Raw genomic sequence first — 13,037 nt, forward strand, 5'->3', positions numbered from 1 at the left:
CATCACATTCATACACAGCACGAATACTCTCCTACGACCCGCTCATGATACACCTCGAGGGGTTCATCTCACCCTCTGAACGAGCCCACCTACTGAGTTTAGGGTATGTTCGCTTACCCGTCGATAATAATTCGAACTATATGCTAATATACCAACTAGAGAAGGCGCCTACAACAGATCGCAAGTCTATACCGGTACTAAAGACGATATTATTTCAGATTATCGCACGAGTGATACAGCGGTACTCCCGAACAACGACACCATCGTCCAACGTATCATATCTCGAGCTTCCAGCCTCCAAGGCTTCACACCTCTAGAGAACCACGAAAAACTACAACTCACTCGGTACAAGGCGGGGCAACAGTTCAAAGAGCATTGGGATCACTTTCAAGACGAAGACATACCAGCGAATGAGACACAGAGAGTAACGACAATCTTTGCCATACTCGAGGCAAGTTGCGAGGAGTGTGGAACGAGATTTCCTCGGATTTCGGTGGATTGGTCACAAGAAGACCAGAGATGGTGCTGCTTCATTGATTGCAATGATACCACCGGCATCACTATCAAACCTATTCCTGGCAACGCGCTCTTCTGGAAAAACCTCAACGTTACTGGCGACGGAGACCACAGGACCTTGCATGCTGGTCTTCCCCCGCTTAATGGCACAAAAACTGGATTGAATATCTGGACCCATTGATGCTGCGTTACGATATAACTACCGTACAACACGGTGTAGTGGGGGGCAGCTAGATGATGAGCGTACATGCGGGCATGTATTAGAATTATGGGTATAGTCCTGTCAGATATCACGCGTTGTTACTAGAGCTCTAAACATCAGAAGAGGGGGTCGGGATACCGCCGGGTGCCGCACCCACTCAGACATATACAGAACAATGTTGTAACGCAACAAAGAAGCCACAATAAACATCTGTCCTTATATTTTGAATATCCACTACAAACATCGTTAATCTAATAGTTGAGAGTCTTATCTGCCTCTAACGTCCGGGGTCAGTAAGCTGCGTACCCCACCTAACGTGGCGTGACCGTCCACACAATACCTAGCTCCACAATAACATAGGGTAACAGAATAGAATTCTGTGCATGGCTAGGCTATTACTATATGAAATAGGTCCTTATATGTCCTTAACCGTGGCACTTCGTATACGTTAGTGGAGCGCGCTAACATCCCTAAGTAGCCTAAACTTGTTCAACCCCCGCGACCACCCTTCCTACCTTGAAAGCGAGCTGCTAGCGGTTTCCGTGTATAGATTGTGGGCAAGTCGAAGTTAGGCGTGGCGTGGCTGCTATGGCCATCTAGGATAAGAAGCCTGTAGACTCTATGTGTACGAGGTGCTGTATATCTGAAGTGCTTCATCCACTCAACACCAAATCGATCAATGACATAAATGCAAATTAGACTTATTCTTTCACATACGACCACAGGACATCGAAAATAGCGCTTCCCGTTCGCTCAGCGGTACTCAAGCGGTGTACCGGCGGATTAGTAGTCAGGTGGGTGACCACTGGCGAATCCCCGCTGTTGTATGTTTTTGCCATTTTGCATTCCACCTCCATCTCTACCTTTGATCATAAAGCTAGCAACCCGCAGATCTCTCACATACGACCATAGGACATCGAAAATAGCGCTTCCCGTTCGCTCAGCGGTACTCAAACGGTGTACCGGCGGACTAGTAGTCAGGTGGGTGACCACTGGCGAATCCCCGCTGTTGTATGTTTTTGACATTTTTTTGGGTCCTGGGCGACTTACAAATGACGGTGTGAGGATAACGACGATTAAAAGGGAGGAGACCATAGAGGGCAAGACCAGAAGAAAGAACAAGGTGAAAAAGAGGGCTGATCTATGCAAGTTAAGTTGTGGAAACCTGACTGTATTCTGCGTTTTATTTAAGTCAGATGTAGTACTACCTACATATCAGTCCCTTCTTTGTACACCCAGTACCGAGAAAGAGCAAAGACTGTGCCCAATACGTCAGACAAGGGTTCCCAAGATGGTCTTGTTTCATGCTCTTCCTCAGCCGACGGGATGCTTCAACTTTCTAGGCCCCTACTTCATAGCTTTCCGTAGCTGAGACAGAGTGGCCTTTCCAGCTCTACTATCGTTTGGCCTTCCAAGCTCTTGCGATATCCATTCACCCACTTCCGAAAGTTTCTCAATATCAACTCCAGTCTTGGCACCCAAGCTATGGAAGCAATGCACCAAATCTTCTGTCGCAATATTGCCGGTTGCACCTGGGCTGAATGGACAGCCTCCCAGACCACCTACTGCGGCATCAAAAGTGCGGATTCCATGTTCAAGTGCGACCACCGAGTTTACCAGCGCTTGACCGTATGTGTCGTGGAAGTGTAGTGCCAAATCGCTCTTATCCACACCAGCTGCATTGAGTGTTTTCAGCAGCTCCAACGTCTTGGGCGCGGTACCCATGCCTGTAGTATCCGCTACGGATATCTCATCAGCCCCCATTTCCAGCAAGCTCACGGCCAATTCCGCAACCTTGTGTGGGTCGACATCGGGTCCTTCATACGGGCACCCGAGTGCCACGGAAATATACGCTCGCACATTTAGATTCATTTCCTTTGCCTTCGACATGATCGGCTCGAAGCGCTTGAGCGACTCGGCTATGGAGCAGTTTGTGTTCTTTTGTGTAAACGATTCTGTCGCGGCGGTGAAGATGGAGAGCTCGTGTATGGGAGGCGTTGAGTTGTGATTTTTGTTCATGGCGTCGGCGCCGGAGGATGCGGAGGGCATGGCATTGGGATCGGACGAGGATGTGTTCAGGGCGGGGCCATTATCGGTACCGGGGGAGGGTGGAGGTGTAGGATACGCGTCGTGTCCTGATTGCGATTTGGACTGCCAGGTGGAGAGGAAGTTGTCGAAGCCCTTGACGTTTGGCAGGAGCCATTGGTATGTGATGGGATGCGACGAGTGTGGCGGTGAGGAGAGTAGTCGCTCAAGTATTTCAGCAGAGTTGGCCATCTGTCCTGATCGTCAGTAAATCACGTCGGTAAACCTCCCTGGTGGACTAGCTAACCTGCGGTACCCATTTCGGCGAGACAAAAGAGCCCGCCTCAATGGTCGTCAAGCCGGTTCGCGCCAGTCTCTCTACCAGCTCTATCTTGGTCGCCAACGGGATAGTCTTCTTCTCATTCTGCAGCCCATCTCGTGGTCCAACTTCTACAATACGAACGTGGTCGGCGCGGCTAGAAGCGGCCGAAGCGAATGTTCTTCGACGACACGGGTGGCGCGCAGCAAGACGCGCAGAACGAAGGCAGAAGAGCTTTGATGACATGTTGAGGGACTAACAGATGGTACTGTAGTAATCGGCTCAGGGTCTGGTGAAAGGGTACAGGATGACGTGCATAGTTTCAAAACACTTTGTGGGGGTGAGGTTGCAGTGCGGGGATCATTCATCGAGGTGGAACGAGCTTCTCTGCATGGCCCGCTCACCTCATCCCAGCTCGGAGCTCCCACGTAGCTTCGCACACGATCACGAACCCGACGATAGAGGACCCATCAAGTTATCAGTACTGCCTTATCGCAAAATACGACGCACGATGTAGTAGTCATGCGCTTGCCAAAGATTGCAGAGGCCCAAGGCTAGGGTTCTAATTGACCATGTTTAGGCCACACCTACGCCATTGATATGCACGCCAAAAAAACCCTCGGAGCGTTCACTTGAGAGACTATTCCATGGGTAGAGGGATGAACCATGGGGAAGCAGTCACGCGATGGATGACCTCTCCGCAAATCTCCACGATATGCTCGCTTTCTGGAGTCAAAATTACATGTGTCTTGTGCACAGGGCTAATGTTCATGGAGGCTAGACAAGCGAAACCTTGCCGGCAGTGCTTTAGGCCGTCAACGGGTGTCCAATCGCCGTCTCACGTGCTAGCAACTGCCTAGCGGCATTGTAGTCATCTATCAAAACCCGGCTGGCCGCTCTTATTGAATCATCTTGGAGGGTTGTGCAGGTGCGTCCGCGTGTTCAAGAGCCGGAAGTATCGAGCCTGGGGAGAATATCGGCGCTAGAGCCCAAGACCCAGTGTGCCCCATCGACGGTGCTCGTCACTAGCTCAGAGTGCTTGTGGAGAAACCAAAAGAGAGGTCCGAGGAGTACTAGCTGCATGTGCTACCGCAGCCGCCGGTTGCTCAAGATGCTGCGCTTAGAGATGCGATCATCTCGTCAATTGCTACGGGCAAGATACAGTCCATGACAGCGGGGGAAGCCTTTCTCAATTGAGTGTGAGCCTCGGCCTGGTGCAGAAGCTATTATCAATGTCTACTGTCGGACCGGGCATCGTAAGATAGAGGGTCCGGGAAGCGAAGTATTGGAGTCTTTCCATGACGCCGGAAGAATTGCTTGGGCGGAGATTAGGACTTTGTACGGTCGCTATATGGCCTGCTCGCTTCGCCATGTCCCACCGGCCATGGTCAGTCTTGCAGGCTACTGCCCCTCAGGCATCTTGTGTTTGATATGATGCGCAGGGATCACTGGGGTCATTGTTCGGAGCTTCATGGGGAATCTCGCAAGGCGCAACTTTCCTATCAGCGTCCGTGGCCGTTGGTGGCCGTCCAACGGTTGGCCGCCCTGCCGGCATCCGTGAGGCTGAGGGGACTGGCCTGGTCTCCAAGGCATGGCAGCGATATTGCAGAGACACATGGGGTAGCAGAATCATGTCAGTAGTGTGGGCGAACGAGGCCTGTGTCTCTGCATCCCCATACTCTACCCCGCGTGTGCACAACAGGGCGGGTGCATTGACGATGAGGGCCTGAGATGAAAACCTGGTCTAGCAGCACAAAGGACCATCTGCTGACGAAATTGAAGTTGCTTGTTACCTGAGACAAATCGTTGAGTGGTGGAGCTGGGCCGCAAATACCAAAGTAGCGTGTGTCCCCGATGCGTGTCTGACTTGGCACTCACGTGCGCGATGGCACGATCAGGTTAGCCCATGGGCATCGGTGAGGCGCGCGATTCGAGCAACGAGGCCGTCGCGAAGGCGTCTGACACTGTGTCCAGGGCAAACAAGGTGTTTGCGAAACAGGCTGGGGTCTGAGTGACGGCGCACCGGGGGTGGATAGAAGTTAGTTGCTTGCTAGCTGGCTGGCTGACTACTACGAGAAGCGTTCGGCAAACTCTTGCGGCGGCCCGAAAGAAAGCCACGGCATATAGGAATCAGTATAGCAGAGCAGCTCGAAGCGGACGGGATGAGTAAAAGGGGATGAGAGAGGATAGGCTGGAGAGCAGGGTAGCAAGTAGATCAAAGTGCAAGGCAACGGCGAGGGCGGCAAGCCGTGGGGGTTTGTGAGGATGATGATGGTCATATCTCGCACTCATCAGGCGTGCATGGCTGTTATCACAGCGGGCGGTCCCACAAGAACGGTTCCAGTTCTGCCAAGTGTCTGCGGAGCAGGCGACAGCAAGCTCACGCACGCTTCACGCAGGACAGTCAAAAGGCGTCGGGTGTTCAAGGCATCCTAGCGATTTCGTGCAGGTTTGCATCATCCACGCCCAGCCCGTCCTGCCTTCTATGTCATCGCAATATCCGCGCCCGCCGTCAGACGTTCGCTGCTGGTGTCTGGTGGCCGGTCGCGTGCAAAGGATAGCAAATTGCATGACGCTTTTGCAGCCAGGCGACGTTTGCGATGCGGCAATGTAAATGCACGCTCCATCGGGGCTCCGGGGTGGTGGCTTTGCGGGGTCTATCACTGTGTACTGTCTACTGTTGTTGTCGCTGTCGCTGTCGCCGTCGCCGCTCAACTATATCAACAAAAGCATGTCGTTGTTGTGCGGCCGTCTTGGCTGACGGGAGGCTTCATAGGCCCGCAAGTGCTGACATTGGCTGCTCTTCTACACAGCTTCGATGCATCTTCGCGACGGCACCTTTTGATCGCCTCGGTCGGCTCCGTGACGGCTTGAGCCAGGTCATTCGTCCGGTCGGGGCCATGGGGAGGTTAGGTTCTCGGGTGCTAAACCCTGACGCTATCAGCAGCGCGCGCTGGCTGTGCAGACGTGCAGACGCACCCACAAGCCGAGCACGTCCTCGCGCAATTCACCCCCTTCACCCCGGAGCACTCGAGACAAGCTCTCTCAATGGCTGGGTTGCCTTAGCTCCTCCGACGTTAGCGGCCGGTAGGAGATCGTGCCTCTCCCGCTGCTTCATTGGTCGAGGCACCGTGGCGTCCAGCCCTCTCCGTCCTGCAGCAGGCCACTGTCGCCATTCATGGGCCTTTTGCCGGGGTCAAAACCATTTTCCACGATGTAACCCGACCCTACCTCGCCCGACCCTGCAATTCGCCGCGTCCGTGTGGGGTGTAGTAGGGGTTGCCACAGTCCAAAGCCTCGCAGCCGCTGCGAGAACATGCGGGCACCTGGCCTACTCGCTGCAGGCCACATCCTTCATGCACATCTCTCAAGATGACCACCTCTTCTCCTAATATCCTAGCGTCCAGTATGCCGCGGCATTTTGCATCCTACCCCTTGGCATGCCAGAGCCTTGCCCGCTAGGGCCCTGTCCTTATCAGACGGGGACCAAGCTTCCTTTACCCAGACCCGTCGAGCCAAAATAATACAAACCCACCGTGACGCGCTTCTTCTATGCTCCATTGAGTATTGCCCCTCGTCTTCTTGTCTATTCTGTTTATACGCCTACTATACACGCTCCACATTCTATCCTGCAGATGCAACACTGTACAAGACTGCAATAACACCTCCTCTTTTATACCCAACACCCACCATCATGGCCGTCTCACCCACCACCCAGCCTGTAGAGGCTCAGAAAGTAAACACTACTACTGCCGCTGCCACCACTACCACCGCAACCACCACCACCAACAATGCTGCCGCTGCCCCAAGGAAACGGAGAAGAAGAGCTCCCGCTACTGGAGCTACTGACGACTGCTTTGCTTGCAAGAAGCGTCAAGTAAAGTGCGATCGACGCCGTCCGTACTGCGGTCAGTGTGTCGAGATCGGCAAGGAATGCTCTGGATACCGCACCACTCTCACATGGGGTGTTGGAGTAGCCAGCCGTGGAAAGCTTCGAGGCATGTCTCTGCCCATTGCAAAGTCGCCCCCATCCACTGCCACACAGGAGCCCAAATCACAACGGATCAACTCTGTAGTCTCCACCAGCACATCCTCGTCCAGCAGTGCTCAGCAAGATCAACATCACTTCAACACCAGGGCTAGCATAGACTTTGGCGCACCATCCCCAAGGAGTCCCACAAGTCCCATGTATTCCGCACCACAGGATTACCAATACTACAGCCCGACCAGTCCAATCCCTATCCCAACTCCTTCGCCCTCAATGTCATTTCCCATGCAACATCACAGGGATCATTTTGAGTTCCTACATCCCCAGGCTTCCAAGTTCAGGCATCACCAACCACACAGAGGTCCTCTTCAACGACTACAAACCACTCTTCATGTTCCTCTAGACGACTATGGCATGTCTGCCTCGACTGCCTCATTGGGCACATATAGCGATAGCGACTTTCCCTCACCAAGCGAGTTTCCCAACACCCCAGTCGACGAATACCCCTTTGCCGACCCGTCAATGCCTCGCTACCCATCCTTTGACCACGCGCCCATGAGCTCCTTGGACAACTACTTTCTCCATGAGGCCCCACGTTCATTGCCCATGGGCGACGACATGAGCTCGAGCGTAAGCTCAGACCAAAGTATACACGACTATCCTGAAGTCAGCACAGCCCCGCAAAGTATGGGCCCCGTTACATTTCAAGATGTGTTTGTGGAGGGAGAGATGAGCTCGAGTTTCAACGGCTTCCAACCCGGTTTCTCCTTTCTCCCATCGGAGGGTATGTCTTCCTATGGCTCTGGCCCCCTGTCTCAAGACGTTCTGTCGCTCACCACTTCTATTCCTCAGAGCCTTACCATCACTTCGCCCCTTTCCCCGCGGATGCTATACCTTCTGGACTACTACGACAGATTTATATGCCCGGTGCTGGTGGCTTTTGATAGCCACAACAACCCCTACCGGATGCACATCATCCAGCTGGCCATGCAGAATGAGGAGCTGCAAAACGCCATCGGCGCTCTGGCCACGAACAACATGCGCATGCGAGGAGGTATTGAAGGACGCCGATTGAGCGTTCCTCACGATACCCGACTCATCCCAGCACATGCCTACTCGGAAATGACTGCCCGAGAACTGCGCGAAATGCATGGCGAAGCAACCGATGAAGAGAAGCACTACAAGGCCAACTCCATCGCTCTACTCAACAAGAAGCTAGTCGACTTTGACGGTTCGCAGGACGACTCTGTCCTAGCTACGCTTCTTATCCTCTGCCTCTTCCACGTCTGCGATTCTGGCTTCACAAAGTTCAAGACCCAGCTCGCTGGTGTACAGAAGCTTCTGAGTCTGCGGGATAGAACAGTTCAATCAGAATTTGTCGGATGGATCGAGACCTTCTTTACTTGGTTCGATGTCATGACCGCTGCAGTCAACGACCGAGAAATCGAGGTCCGCGGCGATTCCCTTGACATGATGAACTTGAGCGCCAACTTGGGCTCAATGGAACACCACTCTGGTTGTGAAGGGCGGCTCTTCAAACTCATTGCGCGGCTCGGAAGACTCAACTTGCTCAGTCAGAATCGACCTGTACGCGATGATGACGAGACACCCACTTCATCCCCTCGATCGAAGAAGGCAAAAGACTTTTATTCTTTTAGCTTTGACAATATAGACGGCAGCGATTGGGCCACACCTATTGCCGAAGCACGAGATCCCTTTTCATCCGCACACGACGATGCCCGCTCCGAGTTCTGGAAGGAGTGGAACGATCTACGGAACAGACTTCAAGAGTGGGAGTTTCCCTCACCCGGTGACATGCAATCAACATCTTGCGAGGCTACATCTTCCATGCTCGCCATGTCTCCCGAACAAGCAGCACTTCTCCACATCAGCGAGAGCTTCCGCTATGCAGCGCTTCTCTACACTGAGCGTCTAGCACAACCCACTCTCCCTGCATCGTCTCTCAACTTCCAGAACCTGGTCTCACAGGGTCTATACCACATCTCGCAAATCGGCATCACAAGCTGTGTCAACAAATTCCTCCTCTGGCCACTGTTCATTGTGGGCACAGAGTGTGTGGATCCCGAGCACCGTGCTGTTGTACGACAGCGTTGTGTTGAAATCCAACGCGAGAGCGGCTTTTTCAACAACCTCAGCGGGCTCGAAGTTCTCGAGCGTGTGTGGCGTGAGGATGACGAGTGGACCGACGGCGATATTCAGATTCCCCGACAAAACGGCCCTTTTAGCACAGTGCAACATCCCTTCCGGTGGAGGAGAGCCATGGACCGCATGGATGGCGAGTACATTGTTCTTTGATTACTCGCGACGGCTTGCTGGTTTCGAGCTTTGACGTATACGCGAGCATATGTTCTTATTTCATTGGTTCTTACTTTTCATACGAAGCTTACGACGGACGGCGAAAATACGCGCACGAATATGTTATGATATAGGCTATGGGATTATTATGTGGGTCATTATTGGTGGGTAAAAGGGCACCTAAAGTTTTCGGCTCTTTTCTAGTAATCTGTGGTATTATCTGTAGTTTGTAAGATGTTTTATGCAACAATGAATCATTCAATCGATGAAAGCCCAACAAATACAAGACATTTCCCTCATCAGTCTCTCCATCTTCCCATGTGAACACAATAAGCAGCCCCACGCGAGGCTGCACGAGCAACGAACATGCAACCCCTCTGTCCCCAGCCCAAGCAGCTCAACCCAACACAGCGGGTCACAAGTGCCGTTGCACTGCACCCCTAGGCAAAGCAAATCTCACACCAACAAACCCAGCCAACTCACCGGTTTTTTCTTCTCTCGTAGCAGTTCACAGTAAACGCCCGATCCTGCCCTTCGCACAAGCACGACATATGCAGACGCAGATGCGTTTTTGATTGCATAACGGTAATTCCATCATCCCGCCTTGCGTATATTAAACCCCCCCGAAAACTCCACCCAACTAAAACGCCGCCTTTACAAAAAAAACCCACATGTACCCAACCCATGGCACGTGCCCCACACCGTCTCAACATCGATATCGTCATGATCCAGACAATTTAGCACATGCTGCCTCCGTCTGCAAAGAAAATAAGGGCAGGGAAAACAGTCCGCGGAACGCAACGTTGTGTGTGATGGAAGCTGACACTTCAGCTCACCTGCACCACTGCATTCTGCATTCTGCCTTGCACCCAAAAACGCCATGCTCACACAAGACCAAGGCGCCCGAAAGCGGTATCGCTGGATGATGCAACTCGCAGCTGATGGTATCCCCCGATCGGCATGGTGGCCCCTTGGAATCTGCCGTGCATGTATGTGTAGTATAGTGTGCATAGACTAAGTTGCTCGTACCTCGCGTTTTACCCACGTACGTGAAGCAACGAGACAGAAATGCAGGGAGGAGTGTAAGTATGTACAACACATGACACAAAACGGCACACGAAACGGCACTCTGCTTCTCTCTTTCTGTCTGTCTGTCTGTTCTGTCTATCCAGGGGGGAAGGATACCCCTCCTTCCCCTACATTCAGTACCATGGTCCTACATCATCCACACTACATTACACTACACTACACTACCCCCTCACTCCCCTGAAAAAAAACCCCCTCACCATCCGCATCAATTACGTCAAGTTTCAGCACCACACAACCAAGTGTCGCGTGCGCGCCAGCGGCGGATGAAGGCGGACGGAAACACGTACAGTAAAGTGAAAAAGGGTTCTTGGCTTGATTTTAGTGAGTTTGGCCAAGTTCGGAGCTGCGGAGCTGGGGGGTTGGTGGTTTGGTGGGTGACGCGAACGCGGGGCAGAGAGCTGGATTCGGGGACGCCGGTTAGAGGGGGGTACCTGCTGTGCTGTGCTCTGGGTGGGTGGGTGGTTGGCTGGCGGTTAGATATGTAGGGGGTTAGGTGGTCGATCAGGGACCCGTTGCAGATGGTGTGTTATGCCATGATTGGTATTTCTTTTTTGATCGAACGTTGTGGTTTTTTGTCGTCGTCGTTATGATGATGATGATAGAGGGGCAGGAGTATTTCACCGGCTTGGTACTGGGAATTTCCGGGAAAAAAATGTGTTTATTTTCTCATGTTTGTGGACTCGGAGTCGTTTATTTTCCTTGTGATAACAATGACAAGACGTGGATGCATGTACGTAGGCGAGGGCCGAGGTTGAATAAGAGTGGCAAAGGGTCTCAGTGTTGATCGTAACCATAATTTGGGTTAGAGCTTTCTTCTCATTCGCTACCCAGGTGTGCGACTTTTTTGTTTTGCGCCCTCTCTCCGGTATTATTATTCTTCATGCAAGTACAAACGGAGATCGGCGGAGATCTCTCCCAGGTACGGAGGAGATCAGGACCCTGGTGTGTAACCTAGATGCTACTGCTTGTACCTATTTTCAAACCACACTCTTCATGCAAACAATACATTTGTTGGTCTTGGAGGGCACGCTGCCAATTGCCCTTTTCCATCAAACGTCCGCCCCCTGGTTACATATTGTACACACCACAAAAGCGTCCCGGGGTGGAATCCGCAATTGCGGGGCCCTCTCCACGACTATGAGCGAGCGAGGGACGGCTAACCTGTTACTCACCGAAATATGGAGGGGCTACAATTCATGCGAACGGGAAAACAGTCCAACTAGAACATATTCAGCTGCAATAGGCGTCAACTAGCTACCCCACGCCCTTGTTGAAGGCGGCCCTAGTCCTGGCCCCGACAAAGGGTGGCTGAATTGAGGAAGGGCCCTCCGAGGGACCCCATCGTCATTGCATTGTTGAGCTAATCGAGACAATCTCCGTGTTTGCATGGCACCGCACGCCCATTTACACACTCACGACCTATTGACGACGACGATTGGGAAAACATGGCAATACCAATTGAAACGAGTCAAGGGTGCAGTTGCCGGTAATCAGCGCTGAAACCCGGTGTAGGCAGATATTGGCTGGTCATTTTCTACGGGAGCCAATAGCGTAGACGAACGTGTGACGAGCCAAAATAGTTTCATATTGTAAGGAAGATATGGCATATTCGGCAACTATAACCCCACGGGCCGACCGAGGGGGCTTTGGTTACAGCATATAGTCTGCTAACTATACACTATTGTTAGTAGCCTGCGAAGATCGTCAACACTTGACCTTGGGGCTGGCAAACGACGCGTTGTGTATGGATGGTACTCGGATACGCAGGAACCGCCTAAGCTGTCACAAGCCTTGGACTGACTAACACAAGCGACGGCTGTAATACCTAATCCGGTATAGACGGTCGTAGAGGGGGCACGTTCGCAACTCCGTATTTCCATCTGGGCACCGTTTCGCATGTGATTGATGATCCGCGGGGGGGAAGGCGTCCGGCAACGATATGGCGCTTAAGCTAGCCTTTTGGTTTTTTAGATTTCGGAAGGAATTGCGGAAGCGAGGTTACGATAGTTTGGTAGAGGACCGTGTGCTTCATCTCAAAGGCATTGACGTTGTTGCGTCTTAGATGCGTACGCTTGTGGCTCGCGTGCGTAAGGCGTCACGCAAGATCTCGGAGCGGGCCATTGTAAGAGATCCCAGAAGGGCCGAATGTGGCTCGGTGGTGGCAGTGGTGGTGTGTGGGTAGATGTGTGGCGGCTGTGCCGTGTGGATGGACACAGCCGTTGTCATTGGACGGGAACTTGGCAAATGGTGACGTTGTGGCTGAGGACAAAAAAGCAGATAACGTGAAGCCGTGACAGAGTTGGACGACTCGCGACGCATTCGGCATCTCCGCTTACAAAACGACAACCTACCTAGGCACGCACGTGTGTGTGCCATTCGGAGCTGACAAGATGCAAGGCGCTCGGAGTATCCCATCTGTCGGTATGCGCGAGAAAAGCATAGCTGGCTATGCTATGGTTATTGTAATAACAACATCTGCATAGCTGATAGCACAAAAGCCAGCTCAACTGTATTCTGTGGGCTCTTTGTCGTAAATAATCTTCTTGAGTTCTCCAACAGTCTAATTCCAACCAAAGACCAGC

The 13,037-nt window shown here is 52.5% G+C and overlaps 3 protein-coding genes across 3 annotated transcripts; 2 read left to right on the top strand and 1 right to left on the bottom strand.

Moving 5' to 3' along the window:
* Nucleotides 1-44: 44 nt before the first annotated feature.
* Nucleotides 45-697, top strand: PtrM4_102320 (prolyl 4-hydroxylase alpha; the record flags this gene model as incomplete). The annotated part of the gene is made up of 2 exons (XM_001936339.1): nt 45-103; nt 160-697. The coding sequence occupies 2 exons, from the start codon at nt 45-47 to the stop codon at nt 695-697; spliced, it is 597 nt and encodes a 198-aa protein (XP_001936374.1).
* Nucleotides 698-2,065: 1,368 nt separating this feature from the next.
* Nucleotides 2,066-3,308, bottom strand: PtrM4_102330 (HMGL multi-domain protein; the record flags this gene model as incomplete). The annotated part of the gene is made up of 2 exons (XM_001936338.2): nt 2,066-2,995; nt 3,051-3,308. 2 exons carry the CDS (start codon nt 3,306-3,308, stop codon nt 2,066-2,068), a joined length of 1,188 nt encoding a protein of 395 aa, XP_001936373.1.
* Nucleotides 3,309-7,062: 3,754 nt separating this feature from the next.
* PtrM4_102340 (Fungal-trans-2 multi-domain protein) lies at nt 7,063-9,366 on the top strand (the record flags this gene model as incomplete). The annotated part of the gene is made up of 1 exon (XM_001936337.2): nt 7,063-9,366. The coding sequence occupies one exon, from the start codon at nt 7,063-7,065 to the stop codon at nt 9,364-9,366; it is 2,304 nt and encodes a 767-aa protein (XP_001936372.2).
* Nucleotides 9,367-13,037: the final 3,671 nt, after the last annotated feature.

This window comes from Pyrenophora tritici-repentis, chromosome 5, assembly GCF_003171515.1.
Source record: "Pyrenophora tritici-repentis strain M4 chromosome 5, whole genome shotgun sequence".
Lineage (NCBI taxonomy): Eukaryota > Fungi > Ascomycota > Dothideomycetes > Pleosporales > Pleosporaceae > Pyrenophora > Pyrenophora tritici-repentis.